Source organism: Lygodium microphyllum, chromosome 23 (genome assembly GCF_053477565.2).
Source record: "Lygodium microphyllum isolate KBCC chromosome 23, Lygodium_microphyllum_v1.1.10, whole genome shotgun sequence".
NCBI lineage: Eukaryota > Viridiplantae > Streptophyta > Polypodiopsida > Schizaeales > Lygodiaceae > Lygodium > Lygodium microphyllum.
This window is the reverse complement of record NC_141157.1, coordinates 97974894-97989711: the sequence shown is the minus strand read 5'-3', so window position 1 is coordinate 97989711 and position 14818 is coordinate 97974894. Positions and strand designations below refer to the sequence as shown.

At 42.8% G+C, this 14818-nt stretch overlaps 1 protein-coding gene across 1 annotated transcript in view; it reads left to right on the top strand.

Moving 5' to 3' along the window:
• The window catches only part of LOC148016520 (ARM repeat superfamily protein), a 177099-nt gene that overhangs the window by 149346 nt on the left and 12935 nt on the right, over nt 1-14818 (top strand). Inside the window, exons 27-30 of the mRNA XM_087664736.1 lie at nt 8779-8932; nt 9127-9237; nt 9372-9548; nt 10395-10515. Coding sequence (XP_087520862.1) covers nt 8779-8932; nt 9127-9237; nt 9372-9548; nt 10395-10515 — 563 coding nt within the window. The remainder of the gene's footprint in view (nt 1-8778; nt 8933-9126; nt 9238-9371; nt 9549-10394; nt 10516-14818) is intronic.

Below are 14818 nucleotides of genomic sequence, written 5' to 3'. Positions count from 1 at the left end.
GCACCTGTGCTGCCTAGGCGTCAACTATTCATCATCCTGCGACATATTCAGGTCTGCATTTGTTGTCTGTGACAGTCACCAGCCATCACACACATTCCTGTTTGTGTTTGTTGATCGGCATTTGTTGTCACTTGCATTTACATCATCTACCTCCTCAGACACTCTGGCTAGTGGTCACAGACTCAGGATTTGTCTCCAGTGGATGTCACTCTCCGACACACTGCTCTGCCCTTGAGTATGTATACACTCTTACATTCATTTGCAGTATTCATTCACTTCAAAGTTGTGTTCTTCTTTTTCTTTTTCGGTTTGTGTTTGAGTTTTGAGTTTTGCATTTAGGGTTTAAGTTTTGCTTTTTGTGTATATGTCTGTCTCTTTGTGTTTCTATTGTGGTCGTACACTCTGTGTTTCCTCAATACAAACCCTAGTAGTTTTCTTCACATGGTATTAGAGCCGGTGCTCTTGTAAAGAGTATCTTGCGGATATTGTGGAGAGCTAGTCTTTGTGTGAAGCACACAATACGACTCGTAACCAAATCACAATGTCCGAGACACCTTCTCCAGTTCCTATGATGTCGTATCAGGCTTCTCCATCACTAGAGGCCCTAAGACGGCATTATGGACTCGGTGAGGAGGACGACACTCCACTTTTGGCTTCACCTTCTTTTTCTACTCCTATTCTGGATTTCACTAACATGATAGAGGAGGTCTTTGAGGAGTACTATCGCAACAAGTACGGTGATGTTTACACCCCTCCTACTAGTTTTACTACCACATTCGGACCGGTTGGTGAGGTTGGCCACCTCTCCGATCATGGAGGATATACAGCATTCGGAACGTCTAGCAATCCATCTTCATCATCTCAACCAGGTCCAATGTCAGGTTTATACAGTCTTTTTGAGTTGCATGAATCAAAACCCTCGTCTATTTCTTCTTTTGAGGTACAGGATCCGGATGGCTTTGCGTATTTGAACTTCAATAGAGGGGGCTCACGATGCAGACGGAATTCAAGTACATCTACAGCTTCTGTTTCATTTGAGCATATAACACACACTTCTCAATTCCCTCCCATCCCACCCTCTTCAATATCATACCTTGATCACCTCTCATGATCTTTCCAAAATCTCGAATTACACTTCACATCAGCTTCACACACACTAGGGGTTGGATCTTCCATTCCGCTCCTAGTACCTTCTCCTTCTCTACCCCATTTTCTACCTCTTTGCACAATGGTGCTTCGTTAGAGGCAATGCCACCCTTTAACACAGTGCCTTTCACCTTTCCGCAAATGAGCACACCCATAGCACTTGGGACGACTGTGATGGACATCCCCCTCACTATCCCCAGCTTTAGATCTCACATGACCACTCAGACACAAGGATTTCCATCCTCAGCTTATGGTGCGTCTTTACACTCTCCTTGGGTTACACCTCTGCAGGGATTCCCATCTTCTACTCCACGTGTTCCCATCGCACCTCCTTGGGTTACTCATGTGGCAACCATGCCCATGCCTAGTCAGCCCATCCCTACCTATGGATCCACCTTGCACGCTACATGCATGCTTGGTGGGCACTCTGGGCCCCATTCCCAAGTGCACTCCACTCCCCCATCTTACCCCTCACACTACCCATCTCCGAGCACTACCACTTGTGTTGTAATGGCCAAGAATGCCTTCACAGACAAGACTCATTTTAACGGGTTGAATTTCACCACTTGGTCGAATTTCATGCAATAGGTGCTTGAGTCTCAGGGTCTTTGGGATCTCGTCATTGGTCTAGAACCTATGCAAAACCCTCGACTAGCTCACCTTGACTACATCCGTCGATGGAGAGCCCGCAATGCCACAGCCAATGTTGAGCTGATGCAGGGATTGCTTCCTGAGTTTCACTCTCAGTTACAATACTTCTTGCTCTCATCAAAGCGTTGGCATCACCACCTCGACTGCTATGCCACCCAAGATCGTACTCGGCATATAAATCTCAACTTTGAGCTTACAGAGTTCTCTATTAAGGAAGGGGATGATCTGAAAGTCAAGCTGGCTGAATATAGGCGGTTACTCGTCAAGTTTGCCACTATTGGCTCTCCAAAGTCAAACGATGATCAGGTTACGTTCTTCTTGAATAAGTTGCCCGAATAATACTTTAATTTCATTCAGCACATCATCTCACAGCCTCGATTGCCAATCTTCTACAGGTTTGAGTGCCAGTTTTTACGTTACGTGAGGCTACATGATCAAGGCCACAAGAAATCCTCATCACTGCCTTATTCAAAGCAGCGAGGGTTGGTTGCCTCTTCTTTGTGAAGGAAAACCAACAGTGGCAAGAACTCGCAAGATGCGAAGGCAAGCCAATCAAAGGGTGACTCCTCTTCCTCAATTGGAACCAAAGAACCTAGATCTATCTGGCAATAACTCCCTACGAAAAACAATTTTGCACACACTGCGAGAGAGCAGGCCATGTGGACGAGGATTGTCGCTCCAAGGCCCAAGGTCTTCCACCTAAAAAGCCTTAGCAGGCCGCTACAACTGCCCTATCCAATGGGGCTACACCTTGCACTCTTGCTTCATGTGCTCCTTCAACACTCATTGTTGCTACTGGACATGTGGCCCGCCGAGCACAGCCTCAACAAACAATCTCTTTCACTACCCCTAAGAGACTAGCTGATTTGTCTGCAAGTTCCGATCACGTTGCACTTCATGCATTCATCTCACCTTTCTCTCCACCTTGTCAGGTGTTTCCTTGGCAGAGCCTTGCTACTGGATGTATGCAATGGTAGAATACTCTAGGTCAGTGTAGACACCTTCTTAGACTAGCATGTCTCTAGGTCCTTTAGAATACCCTAGGTCAGTGTTTGCAGATTCTCATTTGTTTTGCAGGGTTTTGTCTTTCAATATAGGGCTAACTTGCAGATTGCTTTGGTCCTACCTAGGCTAGAGATGTGGAGATACGCACCGTTCCTTTCATGGTTTTATCATCCTAGGCGTGCTTGCTCTTCTTCTAACATGGAGATTTCCCCTCTCAAGGCGGCTCGTGCAGCATCTCTCTCGATGCTATCATGGTGGTGACTTCTGCCTTGCTCTTTCAACGGGGTGCTTCATCCACTTCATCTTCATCATCTTCTTTCATTCCTTATGGTTCTCAGCACCACACGAAGACCGACATCAAGCTCCTCTTCCTTATTCGGCATCTACATCGAGGTTGAGAGGAGGTTCCTACCCTTCTTGGTATTCTACAGACTTCAGCACTATCTTTGACATCGGCTTCTCCCCCCCTGTTGTACCTTTCCCCTTTGCATTGCATGATTTCATCATCTTTGTACTAGGGCGGCTGGGCAAGTGAACAATTTTCCCACGAGGAACACTATCCAAGTGGCACCTGCTACATGAGCACTCTTCAGCATGTAGCATACTTTGTATCTCATTGTGCATAGCACCACTTAAGCAGATCATAAGCTATTTCCACCGGCAGTTATTGTCGCCACATCACCATACTCCTTCATCACATAAATACTTCGTCCCTTTTTTTCCCTCGTCATCAACACCCTTGAGTGGATGGGTAAGCTTGTATTGTTTTGTGATGTGTTGGGTGTACCCTTCCCACTCCCGTCTTCTGGGTCAATATTACTCAATCAGCTGCATCCCATCAAATTTAACTCACTTCTTTTTCTTTTTTTTTTAAGTTCAACGTGGTTCCATCCGCCTTTGTAAGGCTTGATAGGCCATTGGGTAGCCGACTTGCACCCTTTGTCCGATGCCTTGCCCTCTTTGGGGTGACTACTTGGACTCCCTTCGTATGATGACCATTGCCTCTATAGTCTTGGTAGGCCACTGGGCAGCCGCCATGCACCCTTTGTTCGATGCCCTGGCTGCTTTGGGGTGGGACGCCTTGGGATAAGTAAAAATCAAAGTGGCTGGCCTAACCTTTCGGCTCAGCTTTGAGCGTGAGGGGGGGTTTTGAGCTAAAACACGCTTTTCAACTGATTAGCATTCTTAAACAGCCCCAAAACACACTTAATAAAAAACCCTAAAAAGGAGAGCGGTCCGAGAAAGTTTCAATGGTCCCCCAAAAACCCTGATTCTTTGGGACACCCTTCAACATCTATAAATAGACATGCTGTCCCCATTCAGCCCGTCCCTTGTGTGCAGGTTTCTCACTTCGTGTGCAGATTTCAGTCATCAGCCTCCTCCCACGTGGCTAACCAGCCCTCGTGATTGCTGCCACTCCATATGTGTTTGTTCGTGCTGCTAGTGCCTCCATCCATGCTGACGTCAATTGCTGGAAAAATCAACATCTAGTCATCGCTAGCCACATCAGACACTGTTTCAGCCTGTGTTTGCACCTGTGTTGCCTAGGCGTCAGCTATTCATCATCTTGCTGCATATTCAGATCTGTGTTTGCTGTTTGGGACAGCCGCCAACCATCTCACACACTCCTACTATTTGCGTTTGCTGATCAGCATCTGCTGTCACTTGCGTTTACAGCATCTACCTCCTTAGGCACTCTAATTGGTGGTCATAGACTTGGGATCCATCTCTAATGGACGTCACTCTCCGACATACTGCTCTACCCTTGAGTATCTGTACACTCTTACATTCATTTGCAGTTTTCTTTCACTTCAGAGTTGTGTTCTTATTTCCCTTCTTCTGTTTGTGTTTGAGTTTCTATGTTTGAGTTTTGAGTTTTGTGTTTAGGGTTTGAGTTTTGCTTTTTGTGTCTATGTCTGTCTCTTTGTGTTTCTTTCATGGTCGTACACTCTGTGTTTCCTCGGTACAAACCCTAGCAGTTTTCTTCACACAAGAAACAAAGTGAAGGCCAATCCCTAAGCAAACCAAGGGGCAAATTAGTTGAAGAATTGCTAGTTGCTATAGACAATAAGATTTATTGAAGATGGAAGGAGATCGGGTTGGATCCGAGTATACTCTAACCTTTAGCAATACAAGTTAAAGAAATACCACAAGGGGTGCCGGTTTTATGGCCAATCGAGTGTCGAGTGTCTAAGATGAATTGGTAACAATTGTATTCAATTTACATGAATTTTATGATTGTTGCCATTAGTGCTTGCTCCCAAAACTAGTGGCCTTACAGTATTCCTTTATCTTGAATTGCAATCTAGATGGAATACAATGAAATTCCCTAAATCTCCTTTGCTCTCCAATCGCCTCCTACTGTCGAAAATGACCAACAAGCCTACAAACCAATTTGCCCCTTAGTTTGCTTAAAGATTGGCCTTCAATTGTGCTCCTTGGTGATAAATTCAGCCCCAAACATTTGTTGGATGAATGGCCACTTGAGGACTCTTGCATGAATGGATGGAATCTAGATGGTTTGAGGAAAGGTGTCCAAAGATCTTGTAGGGATAATGAGCCTAATTGATGTGTAACATTGGGGACCCTCCGAGACCACTATTAGCAAAGGTCTAGTCTCTTTTGTTATAACGTGGCCAAACACACTATCAATCTCAGATTGCTGGGGAGTAACATTAGAAAGGAGATAGTGATGGCACTGCCATTGTGAAGTGTAGAATAGTCTCAACCTTTAATCCATCTATCGAATCACACTACTAAAGATTTTATGTCAAGTAGGCCAGTGGCAACTCCCAAATGCTGCCTCCACCTACTTAGGTGAGTTGAACTAGATCTTGAAGCACCCCTTCCCCATCACTCCTAGTTGGGGTGGCAGTAAGAGCCGCCTGAATGGCATCCTTACCAGTATGGATTGGGGGAGGGAGGTTATCTCCAACAATTCTACAAGCTAGAGATGATGCCTTGAGGGTTGTCACCTTATCTTTGAGGGTGAGCAGTGTCCAGAGCAAAATGGATTGGCAGGAAGGCATGGGTTGAGGGTGCACGGTGACCGCACTAGAGTCCCTGGTGATGGTGATGGATCAGGTGCAGTCTCGCAAGTTTCATTCACTATCAGCTGTGCTACAATATCCTGAGCATCTCGTTCAGACACTTGTTGTGGTGGTTCTAACACCTGGACAAAAGGGAGAATAGAGGAAGGGGAGAGAGAAACAGCTGTTAGCAGTAATGTCTGTCATGTCTGGGCCATCTCCTGTGTCTGAGCCTTTATCCGAGTTAGATGAGGACTTAGGAGCTCTGAGAGTGTATTTTATACATCAGTTCATTTGTCCAAGACATTTTAGGTGGAGATCCTTCCATGATTTGTGACATGGCAGTTTCTAGGCAGGCATTCATTGCCATGGGCAAGATGGATCTTATCAGGCACATGGCCAGCATTTAAAGCATTTCATCTAGCATTTATCACATTTTATTGGTCTGATCTGCATTGAATGCAGGTCAGCCAGTTTCAGCATTTTCCCCTTTATGCAGCTTCTTGGCCCTCCACTGTCAGTCACCTTCCTCATCATCTTCATCTCCTGCCTCCATATGGCACCATCACGGATGCTGTGTGCTGCATGTAGGGGCTGACTGAGACCAGCCTTGTATTATCCAGATTTCTGTCAGCTTTATTTCTTTGTTTCACTATGTTCCTTGTCTCCTCCTTCTCCGGTCACTTCTTGTTCATTTTCCCTTTCCGCTGCCCTCTCTCAGAGCAGCTTGGGCAAGAAAGTGGAGGAAGGCTTCAAGGGTGGAAGAGGAGGTTGAAGACTCTGCCATGAGGAGAGAAGAGGAGGGCAGCTTGGACAGAAGGGAGCATGCATTGGGTGGAGCTGGTGTTTGGTGAGCAACAATGTAGGTGTGTGCAGGGAAGGATGTGTATGCAGGCAGAGAGGGTTGGAGTGAAGGCAGGCAACAGTGATTTCAGAAAAGGGGGGGTGGAAGTGAATGTTGGACAGTGGGGGGGAGAGGATATGCTGCTGTGTGGGACTGGGCAGGTGGTGTTGTACAAATAAGCAGTTTGCAATGTGGGAGGAGGGGGCAGTGCTGGGGAGCAGAAGGAGCGATGTACAGGAAGGAGGCGGTGATGTAGGAGGAATGGGTAGGATAAGGGGAGAAGGGAGAGGGGTGGCACAGTGGAGGGGATAGCAGGCAGCAAGGTAAGAGGGGGCAGTACTGTGCAGGAAAGGTGGTATCAAGGGGAGGTGTGAGATGTCAGCAACACATCAGGATTTGTGGGTGGTGCAGGCCAGTTGCTTTTCATTACGAAAGACCTGGGTGTTTCAAAAATGTACAAAGCACCTAATGTAAACTTTTTTAACAAGCCCCCCTAAAAGATGTTGTTGATCTTGTACCAACATTAACATGGATTCATGCGACATGCTGACATGGATTATTGTTGATGATTGGCATTCATTGCAAGGGTTTTGTTTGAGCTGTCCATCTATGCTTTTTCTATATTTAAAGTTAATGTTGGTCATGGGTAAATTGTAATGGACCATGATGCATCTAAGTGTTGATCTCTGTTGAGAACCATCATCAATCTGTGTTTTGTAACATTACATGAGTCACATTTCGTGTGTGTGTGTGTGTGTGTGTGTGTGTGTGTGTGTGTGTGTGTGTGTGTGTGTGTGTGTGTGTGTGTGTGTGTGTGTGTGTGTGTGTGTGTGTGTGTGTGTGTGTGTGTGTGTGTGTGCTTTCATACTGTTTTTCCATCTTGAATGAAACCCATTTCACACCTGTTTTAGAAACCCCTGATGACAATGCAGTATCCAAAAGTTGAGGTTAACAAGGCTATAAATATGGCCCTTGAATTATCCGCTCCCTTTTGAGCTCCAAGCCTTGGTATAGCTCAGCATGTACATCTGAGGGGCATGGGCTAGTTGTATGGGATGCTAGTTCTCGAGGCTTGGAAGCTTATGCTTAGTCATGCCGCTAACTTAGGTTTGGGGTGAGCTGGTATGGCTCTATGGTTGGGAGGGCCATTAGGATAGATGCCAGTTTTATGTTCTGAGTATTGCATCTCTTTGTTGTCATGTTAGAGTTTTGCAAGTTAGGAGAGGGCCTAACATGCATTGGCCCCAAAGCAGTTTGGCTGAACAATGTTGTGAGGAAAGACCAGTCCTTTCTTGTATTTACTTTTTCCTCAGCACACATGGGTGGGGGTTTTGTGGGTAAAAAAGGAGAGGGTAGGAAGGATTCCCTGGATAGAGGAGGTGGAATGGGAAGATATTAAAAAAAACTGAAGCCCCAGGGAGCTAGGTGACTTATGAAAGAGAGGAGGGGAAATGGTAGAAGTGAGAGAAGTGGCAACAAAATTCCAGTACAAGATGACACAGCAAGGTCACCCTCTCTCACCCCCTGAAGTGATGCTCTAAAGAGGATAAGGAGGCAGTGAGACATAGCAGGTGCCACCTGAAAATTTGGGAAAAGGGCGGACAGCAAGGGCAACACCCATACTTGAACATAGAAATCTTCTCATAGAATTTAGAAGCTAAGAAATGTTTGCAGATATATATTATAACATTAAAGGCAAATTTATTTGTAGAGTAAAAATGTACCAAAGCAATAGTTAAGGATACAGATAATGCAATGGTGATGGGGAGCTGAAAACTAACTCTTCATTGACTTGCCACAGCATGTGTGGAAGGTTTTCATGCTGAAATTTATTGCTTAGCTTTTCTTTTTTTTGTAGAATGTGGATCTCAGAGCTTTTTCCTTAGTACTTGTTCATTGACTTGCCACTGCGTGTGGGGAATGTTTGCATGATGAAGTGTATTACACTCTTAAGTTACTTTTGCTAAAAAGTGACTGTTAGAGCTTTTGTGGTCAGTATCCTTAATGGTTTTCCATCTGTCAGTTCCTCTGTCTTAGTTGTGATTACATGTTTATGGATTCTCTCTTATTGGAAAGAACAGCATGAAACTCTTGCAAATGTAGGTTTGAAGAGGACAAAACTGTAAGAAGCATTTTTGAAGAGATTTGGGAGGAGAACACAAGTGGTCAAAGTGTATCAATACACCTATACGCAGCTGATATCATCCCCCTAGTTTTACAAGGCCTTTTGTCTACATCATGGAAACAAAAACTAACGGTATATGATAATGGATTTACACATTAAGGTCCTTTTTGAACTGAATGTAGTTGCTCTATGCATGCTTTTGAAAGCATGGGTTGTCACACATTTGTCTCTGTGGAAATTAGTTGGTTCCTTTTAATCTTTGCGCATTTAATATGGACCTTGATCAGAGTCTAAATGGATCAATCTATTATTCTTCTTACATTCAGAGCGCGAAAGCTATTGCAAAGCTAGCAGAAGGTGGGGGTGATTCTATTGTTCCATTTGTTCAGCCATTATTGAAAGGACTCTTAGATGAATTACCAAGTCGTTTATGGGAGGTAATTGTTATGCAAGTACAGTCCTTACGATTCAGATTTTGAGGGAAGAATCTTTTATGCTTCTTTTATACGTAGTTATAGCTGTTGGTTTTCTGCTATGTGAAGTAAGTGTGGCAAATTGTTACCTGCTGCAGGGCAAAGAATTTTTGCTAGATGCTGTGACTGCAATCTGTAAAAATTGTTGCAATGCAATACCTAAAACTTCAGCTTCCAGCACTATAAGCACATACACAGTTGTTAGTGCTGTGACTATGGCTTGCAGAAAGAAGAAAACTAGCTTCCGCAATGCGGCCTTCTCTTGCCTTGAGCAGGTATGACTTGGTACCATGTGGAAACCTAATGGTCAACAAGTTGTGGCATGCAAAAGTCCCTGCTAGATGACCTGTCAATTGACATAATTCTTTGGTATTATATAAATATTAAACATAGCTCCATGAAACAAATATACTAGTCAATGTAAATCTATTTTAGTCGTAATTCTACAGTATAATACTACATGCAATTCTCTCTTCAAGAGCATGCAGCATGCCAGGGCGAATCAAAGTTTTAAACCATGGAAGGGATAGATAGCTGCCATTTACATATTATCTATGATGTAAAAAAAGTAGTTCATGAAATGAGCATTCCATGAATGAAGGTTTGACTGGAAGGGAGAAAGCACCCCCCCTGTTCGAAGCAGGCCCCTAACGTCCAATGAGTCAATGTGTACAACAGTGCATGGCATACAGTTTTACATGCAATGATTTTAGAAGATTCCAAGAATGCAAGAGAGTGGAAGGCATGTGGAGTTGAGCTGTGATGATTGTAGTGGAAACAAAATGGGGGGTATGAGGGAAAAGTAAGACCATAATCAATGAATTTAGGCCTGAGAATTAGTTGAGAACCTATACATGCCGAAATAGTACATACTTGGATTGAGAATGAGTAGCTTGAGATTCTTTAATAGCATATTGATTTTTACATGTGCTGTCAATAGGATGCATCCTATGGTTTACACTATGAAGGTTTCCATGTGGACTTTTATATTTTAGGACAATAAAGTGTCTGGTTATCTGATACAGAATATTTCTGTGAAAATTTTAGGTGCATGGATCTAACTTTTAAGAATAGCTGTTCATATTGTGGTTCCTTTTTTTCTTTTTGAATCAACTCTCCAGATTTTACTTGAGTTCAAAGATAAGGATCTGTTTCCAGAAGTCTTTCCATTCTTGTTGCAGTGTTGCAACCTTTCACCTCCCTCGAAAGCTAAGGCATTTCCTTCTGATGAGTCAAATCCTGGTGAGACATCATCACATGACTACAATAAGATGGAATATTTAAGGATTCAGGAAAGAATATTGAAGTTTGCTCACCAGACAATCAAGTTTGTCTTAGGGATGGCTAAATAAGAAATTAATAGAAATGTAAGACTGCACTACATCTGTTTTGTTTTTTTATATGACAATTCTAGGTGGTGTTTCTGCAGCTGTTTTCAACAGTCACAGACTTTTTACTTTAGCTGCCATCCTTTAATGTTGTGTCTATACATTTCAGAAGCAATGTAACCTGTGTAATGTGCTCCTGCCTCATTCATTTGTTTCTAAACATAATACGTTCATGTTATTGTGACTAACGAAATTACATTATGTAGAGGGTAACAGTAGGTGGGAGCTTATATATCGTTCATCTCCATTCTATTTCATCATTTGGGCATTAAGTCTACTAGGTTGCACAATAGCGATACTAATTCTTGTATATAGTGTATCTGTTTTCAGACTTTTAATGAGTCTGCTACTGCAGTTAAATCATGTATTTTGATGTACTATTCATGATGTCTTTTTTGCTGAATAATTTTTTGAAGCAAAAAGGCATTGCCGATCAATATACTACTCTGCATATACTCCATAGCAGAATGCGGTTGCAGAAAGGAAGAATCTGTCACTCATGGAGATAGCTAGATGTATGCTAAAAGCTAAAAATCTAGCACATGGGTATTTGAATGGAAGCAGTCATGTGTGCTTGTCATGTTTTCAACAAGTGCCCTACCAAGGATTTGAAAAACGTCATGTCTTTTGAGGCTTAGAACAGCCGGAAACCTTCAGTTGGCCACTTTCATACTTTTGGGTGTCTCGCATATGCTCAAAACCCAAAGTATCGAGAAAGAATTTGGACAACAAGGCTATCAAGTGTATATTTGGGGGGTATAGCAATGAGAGCAAAGGGTACAAACTGTATGATATTGTTTCCAAGAAATTCTTTGTCGGTAGGGATGTAATTTTTGATGAAAAATCAAAATCATCTATTACTGGTTTTGATACATATCAGGCTGCAAATGATGTGTTTGAAGGGCTACTGCCTATTTCTTTTGGTGATACAACTGGAGCCTCAGTAAATGAACAAAATGTTTAGCCAGTTGCTCCATTAAGCAATGCAGAAATTCAACCTATGGCTCATAGTTGCATTCCTACTACGTACGGACTAATTCGTTCCGTACGGTTCGTATTGTACCGTATGGTACATATACATACTAATTCGTACCTAAAAACAAGACTAGACCACACAATATCTTTCAACTCCTAAGCCTTATGTTTGATACGTATACATACTAATTCGTACCTACAAACAAGACTAGACCACACAATATCATAATTTGAACTCTCTCTCTCTCTCTCTCTCTCTCTCTCTCTCTCTCTCTCTCACACACACACACACACACACACAAGAATGAAGAGCCTCTTTGTCCATCCATCCTACACTTTACTTTGTTGCATGGTGCATTACATATACACTTTCATCTATCTTCTAGTAGCACGATGCGCATGTTGTGCATGAGGTTTTACCTTGTTACCCTTATATATTTATCCTATTAACTCAAGTGACATTGCTATTTTAGCTCTAAACATGTGTTTTATTATCTATAATCCAAAATAACCAAGTTTTTTTTTTTTGGTACTAATATCATACCATACCTTATAAAAATCATAAGGTACCAATTAGTACCGTATTTTATTGTATTGTATCTTTCGTACCTGACAACCTTGCTATGGTTGATCTAAATATTCAGCAAGATGCTGAATTTGAGGTTCATCAGGAGCATATACATAATCAGGAGCCTAGACAAATGCCTGGATGGTACTTGCAGACTTTAAAAGAGAGTCGTTTAGATGCTCCTATTGCTGGTTGTACTAGAAGGCGAGCGTAATACCATGAAGTTTGTTATGGCAGCACACACTCTTGATGATGAGGAGCCTGATTGTTACTCTCCGTATAGAGCGCGCAAGGGGGGGGGGGGGGGGGGATTGTGTGGAGGGGTTGTTGGGGGGGGTGGGTGGGTTGTTTGTGGGCAGGGAATTTAGTACATTTATGGTTGACAGCTAAAAGAGGCATTGCACATCAATGTACAATGCCTTGTACACCTCAATAGAACAGTGTAGTTGAAATAAAATAGAACTCTTATGGAGATGATATATTGTATGCTTACACACAATAAGATGCCCCCAAATTTTCAGCTTGATGCTATCATGTGTCCAATATATGTGCTGAAATGGCATCTCCATAAAAGCATTTAAGTGATTGTACGCCTTATGAGGCTTGGCATGGCCATAAGCCAATTATGACTCACATGCTTATCTTTAGTTGTCTAGCATATGCATTGGTATAGTAGCCAAAGAGACAAGCTTCAAAGTAAAGCTATCAAATGCATTTTCATTTGCTACATTGCAAAAAGCAAAAGGTATTGTTTGTATCAACCCTCTATGAAAGCCAAAGAGACAAGCTTCAAAGTAAAGCTATCAAATGCATTTTCATTTGCTACATTGCAAAAAGAAAAAGGTATTGTTTGTATCAGCCCTCTACGAACAAAGTTTTTATAAGTGGAGTCTAGAGATGTGGTATTTGTTGAAAATGCAGGTCAGCCCTTTATTGACTGCAAAAAGCAGCCAATTGTTGGATAGATGGACATGTTTGATAGCTTCCTGCCTTTGTTTCAACATGATGTGCATGAAAATGGTCATTTGCAGCCACTATTGAGGGGATACAACAGCGAAATCAGCCATTATTGCTTAAAAATCAGCAGCTTGAAATTCAGCCCATTGGTTAGATATTGTTGATGATGTTGTTCATCATGGAAGGGCTGCCATTTGGGAAGCAAAACATGTTCCTAGATGGCTATTAGATCCTTTAAGGGATAGCAAACATGTCGTTTCTTTACCTGGTAAAACTTAGGCAGGCACTAGACATGCTCAATCTCATCTTGTTGCACAAGCTCTTGTTGCTACACCATGTAAGAAGAGCCCAATTTTTTTAATTGCTTCTCAAAGTGAGCTTTGGATGATAGCTATGTTGGATTCTACATACAAAAATTGCACATGGAAGCTACATGACTTAACTCCTAGCAAGCGTGCCGTAGGCACGAAGTGGATTTACAAACTAAAATGCTAATCTGGTGGTAGCATTGGTTGTTACAAGGCATGTCTTGTTGCCAAAGGGTATGCACAACATGGGATTGTGAGTATGATGAGAAGTTTGCACCCACTTCACATATGACTAGTATTTGCACTGGATGGGAAGATTGCTTTTCAAAATATTGATCTTCACGAGGAGTTTTATATCACTCAACCTCGTGGCTTTGTTTAGAAAGGCTTAGAGAGAAAAGTGTGTCAGTTGCATAAGGCTCTCTATGGTTTGGAATAGGCATACAAGGCATGGTATGAGAAAATACATGCATATTTGATTTCTCTTGGCTTTAATAATTCACACACTAAAAGCATGCAGCCTTAAAGGTTAATTGCAGCATGCATTTGATGTCACAAATCTTGTGGGACACCAATCGCTCACTCCTATCTATACTGACAATTAGAGTGCCATAGCAATTGTGAGGAATCCAATTTTTCATGGTTGTACTAAGCACATAGAGGTGCATTTCCATTCTGTCAGAGAGAGGCTCCATGCAGGGGAGATTGACTTGGTTTATGTTCCTAGACGAAACAATTTGGTAGATATGCTTACTCTCTCTAGATAGAAGTGTGAGACAATCATTCTCATATTAGTAAATGTGACTCTCGAGTAACTCTTTTCTCTCTCTTGTTGTTCACTTGCTCATTGTGAGTGTGTACGAGTGTGCATGCTACCGAATCCTAATCTAAATTTGGTTTGATTGCCACTGCCCTAGCCTGCATCTCCACCCAACAGCCCATCTTTCTTTCCTCTGCAACACCTGCCAAGCTGCCTAGTAGCACCTGCTTTTCCTATTCTCCATTGCTGCCCCCAGCTCAGCATCCTTCCTGCATTTCAGCTCCCTTCTGCCCAAGCATTCATGGTGGTGTTCTAAGCATTCATCAATGCCCAGCAAGACTCTGATGTGCATGCAGTCCGAGACACCTCAGCTCGTCAAACTGGAGTGAGTGAGACTCGCGAGATAGCAGCTTTGGGGCCCCTCACACACCATCAGCCAATGCTCTCGCCTATTCGACTTACTCCACTATGACCTCTAGACTCTAGTGCAGCCCCTCACACACCATCAGCCAATGCTTTCTCGCCTATTCGACTTACTCTAGATACAAAGCTTGCCCTCATGGAAGTTTGGTTGGACTTTTTAGGATTT